The sequence below is a fragment of the Gadus morhua genome, chromosome 3 (assembly GCF_902167405.1).
Source record: "Gadus morhua chromosome 3, gadMor3.0, whole genome shotgun sequence".
NCBI lineage: Eukaryota > Metazoa > Chordata > Actinopteri > Gadiformes > Gadidae > Gadus > Gadus morhua.
This window is the reverse complement of record NC_044050.1, coordinates 18,466,651-18,471,650: the sequence shown is the minus strand read 5'-3', so window position 1 is coordinate 18,471,650 and position 5,000 is coordinate 18,466,651. Positions and strand designations below refer to the sequence as shown.

The 5,000-nt window shown below is 47.4% G+C and overlaps 1 protein-coding gene across 1 annotated transcript in view; it reads left to right on the top strand.

Moving 5' to 3' along the window:
- tapt1b (transmembrane anterior posterior transformation 1b) overlaps positions 1-5,000 on the top strand; it is a 10,217-nt gene that overhangs the window by 4,365 nt on the left and 852 nt on the right. Inside the window, exons 8-14 of the mRNA XM_030352651.1 lie at positions 1-24; positions 237-346; positions 2,251-2,310; positions 2,408-2,476; positions 2,587-2,663; positions 2,888-3,060; positions 4,307-5,000. The exon at positions 1-24 is cut by the window's left edge and continues 57 nt beyond it; the exon at positions 4,307-5,000 is cut by the window's right edge and continues 852 nt beyond it. Coding sequence (XP_030208511.1) covers positions 1-24; positions 237-346; positions 2,251-2,310; positions 2,408-2,476; positions 2,587-2,663; positions 2,888-3,060; positions 4,307-4,578 — 785 coding nt within the window. The 3' untranslated portion in view covers positions 4,579-5,000. The remainder of the gene's footprint in view (positions 25-236; positions 347-2,250; positions 2,311-2,407; positions 2,477-2,586; positions 2,664-2,887; positions 3,061-4,306) is intronic.

Below are 5,000 nucleotides of genomic sequence, written 5' to 3'. Positions count from 1 at the left end.
TGGAGCAGTTTTCCTGGAACCCTGGTATGTGGCATTCATTTTAAGAGGGCACCACACAGGTGGTTTACAGCCACATGACCCACATCGCTAGCCATAGCTGGATGGCCCTAACAACCAAAATGTACAACACACGCTATAAAGAGACACTGTGGCTGTGTTTTCTTGGATATGAGGAGCGAAGTGTTTGCAATACCGGTGACCGATGATGTCACCGATCGTGTTCGTTGTGCCGACAGACCACCTCTGGGTTCTCTGTCCCGATGTCATCATGGTCATCGCTTCCGAGGTTGCCGTGGACATCATCAAGCACGCCTTCATCACCAAATTCAATGACATCAGCGCTGACGTGAGTGCATTTACTGCTGTTTGTTCCAAGCAAATTACGGGAATTGTTTTTGGCTTGCGCAAGAGAGCATTAAACGATAGTGTGGGTTTCCGCTAGGGCTGCAGGATATATCGGCTATGTACGATATATCGATATAATTTCCACGGGGATACAAGATTTGACAATATCGTTTATATCGATATGCGTTAAAATGGTCAGTTTCCCCCTCAAGCGTCTACAGCGCTTGCCTTGGAGACTGTGAGCGCGACCCCTCCCCCTCCCACTCTATCTTTCCGAACGTGCGTGTGCAAAGACGCCTCATTCCCGCCCCCGCCGCCCCCTCACAACACAACAAGCATGGATGATACCCGTAAAGAAAACGAGACGGCGGCGGTAGACGAAATTGTTTCAAAGAGGAGAAACAACGGCTCCATAATGTGGAAATAGTTTGGGTTTAAAAAAAAACAGATGAGCAGCAGCTGCAGGTCATCTGTAGAGAGTGTAGCAAAACCGTTGCGACTAAAAGTGGAAGCACGACAAATCTGTTCCACCATTTACAGCAGCGGTACAAAGTGCAGTATAAGGAATGCGTAATACTCCGTGGCTGTGCTGCTGCATCACCGGCCGCGACAGTTTCTTCTGCCCCGAAACCAGGGCCGGCGCTCGGCATATGTGTTGGGGGCGCCCTCTGGTGACGCTCTTAATTAATTAATTAAAATATACGAAACAAGCGAAATTAAACCAAACATGTTCCCAAATGGAACGGAGAAGGGAGGGGGCGGGGGATTAAAGTTACGGCGCACTGAAACCCTCACCGTAGTACACAGGACAATGCGACGAAGCCAATGCTCTTATTGGTAGCTAATGTGTGTAACCTACAGCTTTATAATGTTTTGCATAGGTGATTATTTTGTGAAGAAGGTGAAAAACGTCCCTTTTTTTTTAACATGTTCATTCAATTCTGTTGAAAATAACGATACAAAATCACATGTTGCAGTCATACTGACCTATGTTTTAATAAAAGTGCTTGCAACATCTCACATGTGGCTTTTGACTTAGAAAAAAAACATCTAACCCACTCTATAGAAAATATCGAGATATATATCGTATATCGCCATTCAGCCAAAAAATATCGGGATATCATTTTTTGCTCATATCGTGCAGCCCTAGTTTCCGCCCGTGAATGCGCAGAGAGGAAACGCCTCATTGTTGAGTGCTCTCTCCTAATTGGATAAAGTGCGAACGGGATACCAAACATTTGTCCGCTGTTTTGCTGTTTAACTGTGTGGAGGGACTGGGAGACCCATGTTCCTCACCAAAAACTATTTCAGTGAGGGCTGTCGGAACATAGAGCTACTTAACACTTATTTGAACCGATAAACATCGCTTACAGCGCCTTTAATCGTCTCTTAGGGCAGACCAGCACAACGTGGTCTTAGATTCCCTTTCTGTTGTTCGCGGCATTCCTCTTTTATGCCTCCCCCACTGAAAGGACCTAGTTCCAGGGTCTAGCGGGGCTCACCCCACACAGGCCTGCTTTGTTGTCCTCTCACTCACACAAACACACCTGCCAGGTAGAGAGGGTTGCTGGGGTGGGCAGTCGGCCAATCACTGGGACCCTTCCTCCACATAATTTTCCCTCCATTCTCTCAGTAAAACCTGGCTTTCTCTGGCATTTGCATCTACCCTCCTTCCCTTGCCTTCTCTTTCATTTACGATCCCTTCTTTCATTACCTTCTTCTTTAATAAATTGTTCTAATAATTACATTAATAATAATTATATAATACTCAATTATGAGGAATGAAATAAAAATATTTAAAGCAAAGTATTACAATTAGTAGTATTACTATTATTATTGTTATTAAAACTATGAATATATTGTTATTACAGTATTTTTGATGAGGATTCCCTCTGTGTCTCCCAGGTATATGGAGAGTACCGAGCCAGCCTGGCCTTTGATCTCGTGAGCAGCCGACAGAAAAACGTGCGTAGCATAGCTGCAAAAACAGGGTTTCGGGTGCGTGGGTGTCTGTGTGCTTTGGATGTATTTTCTTACCTGTTTTTGTGACCTATGTCCACAGGCGTATACAGACTACAGTGACTCAGTCTCCAGGAGAATGGGCTTCATCCCTCTTCCTCTGGCTCTACTGGTCAGTCCGTCTCCACTGGTTATGTACCGAAACACAGTCGATGCAACGTTTTGGTTGTAACTCATGCCAATGGGCCTCTTTGTAATAAGTGTTTTCTTTCCCGTCTTCAGTTGATCAAAGTGGTGAGCAGCTCAGTGAAGATCAAGGGCTCCCTGTCCTATATGTGTGTGCTGCTGTTTTATTTAGGGTCAGTAACATGTTCTCTAATAGTGTTTTCTTGGGATTGTTGGGAATTGTCAGCTCATTGTCTTTCGTCTTGATCATCTGTAGACATTTTTATTTGATGGAGTTTTTCAATGTAGGAATAACGTGTGTGTGTGTGTGTGTGTGTGTGTGTGTGTGTGTGTGTGTGTGTGTGTGTGTGTGTGTGTGTGTGTGTGTGTGTGTGTGTGTGTGTGTGTGTGTGAGCAGGATGATCACCCTGAAGGTGTTGAATAGCATCGTCCTGCTGGGCACGTCGTGTGTGTTCGTCAAGCAGGCCAACATGGAGGATAAGCTGTTCGAGCCCCCGCCCTCTGTCGCCACCAGCCGGGTCAACTCCAGAGCCCACCGCGCCAAACACCCCCACACTGCACCCACACAAGGTGGACACACACATCCTCTCTCTCTCTCTCTCTCTCTCTCTCTCTCTCTCTGTCTCTGTCTCTGTCTCTCTCTCTGTGTGTGTGTCATTGTAACACTCGCTCTCTCACACACGCTCACCTTCACTCACTCACTGTCACTGTCACACACACACACACACACACACACCATGTGCACCCATCTGTGCATGTGAATAATGGAACTAAACATAACCTATAAGCACCTATATGTGCTGTCATGGTGTGGTTCTTTTATTTTATTTGCAAGTGTGCTGAAATTCTTCTTCAGCACATTTCATCTAGTTGAGTAGACGTTACGCCCCAGACAGAATGGTTGCAGTGTTTTTCGGTTGAGGGGTTGTTCAAGGAAAGGCCCTACATTGTTAAGTAGGACATGAGGTAGGATATTATAATAATAATATGGCAACAATGACATTGTTTGTGAAATGGCTCAACCGCGCTCCAATAGGACGCTCCTCTGTACGGTCGTCATATCAAACCCGCCCCGTATTAAATAAACGGCTGTGGTTGGCCCTCCCAATCTGGCTGACTGGGGGGGTGCCTGTTCTGATTATAGTTCTGCAGACTTGGACACTTGCCTTCTTGGGCGTTACATCCAGCATATTTTCTTATCTCTCGCAAAAGGGGACGCATTTTATTATCTAGAATAGACAGGCATCCTTATCCAGCAAGTCATTTGTTTCGGAAGCCCTTATCATTCATACATACATACATACATACATAGACACATGCACATTTATATATACAGACACTTCTGTGCGTGAAGGCTTCTAGTTTTAGTCCCATCTGGCTGTCTGAAGCAATTTCACCCATGAACATACATTCTTGTATTTTTCCCTTCATACTGCTTCCAAATAGTATTTATTTTGTTGCTCATGTTTTTTTTTTTGTAACAATTCATTCTTAATGGTTTACTTTCATCCATCAAGCTTATTTTTTATGTTTTCATAGACCAATGTCTTCCATAGCGACACGCATTAACCAGCACATTTTTCTTCACATCAATACACAACATAAAAAAAAATAACGTACAAACCTTTTCTTTCATAGCTTACATTCTACATTGTGTGTGTGTGTGTGTGTGTGTGTGTGTGTGTGTGTGTGTGTGTGTGTGTGTGTGTGTGTGTGTGTGTGTGTGTGTGTGTGTGTGTGTGTGTGTGTGTGTGTGTGTGTGTGTGTGCGCGCGCGTGCGTGCGCCGTAATAACCCAGCTGCTCCCATCCAATCAGATCCGGCGGCGGAAAAGGGGGGGGCAGTGCCTACAGCTGACCTATCGCAACCCGCCCACCCGTCAGCAGGCCCCGCCCCCACGCTGCCTACCAGCCCGTCGGACACGTTCCTGACCACACCGGACGAGGACGAGGAGGACGACCACCGCCGCCGCCACCAGATCGCCGGCGCGGACACGGGACCGGAGGAGGAGGGCCTCAAGCCCAGGACTCACAAGAAGGACCTGCTGGAGATAGATCGCTTCACCATCTGTGGCAACCGCATAGACTGATGGCCCAACACGGCCGTGCTGCAGTCAGCCCCACGGTTCAGGGATCCTACACGCACACACACACACACACACACACACACACACACACACACACAGGGCCCGTCCAGGAGCGCACGGACACGGACTCACTCCAGCGCGGCGAGTCCCTGGGTTATTTATTTGATATATTTATTACCGACGAGACGACTCCCAAGGCTTTAGCGCTGTTAGAGGGACAAGCCGTGAAGCCGCCGCCGCCACGCACGACGTCAGCTGAATGGACTACAGGGGTCGGTTGACGCACGCCCACGTCCCCGAAAAAAAACGCACGGAAGGGGCGTGGCCTTGGTTGCTATGACAACCCGAGGCCAACAAAAGCTGAAGAGGCATGGAGGCATGGAAGGAGGGAGGGGGGGGGGGGGGGGGGGGATAGGGATACAGGT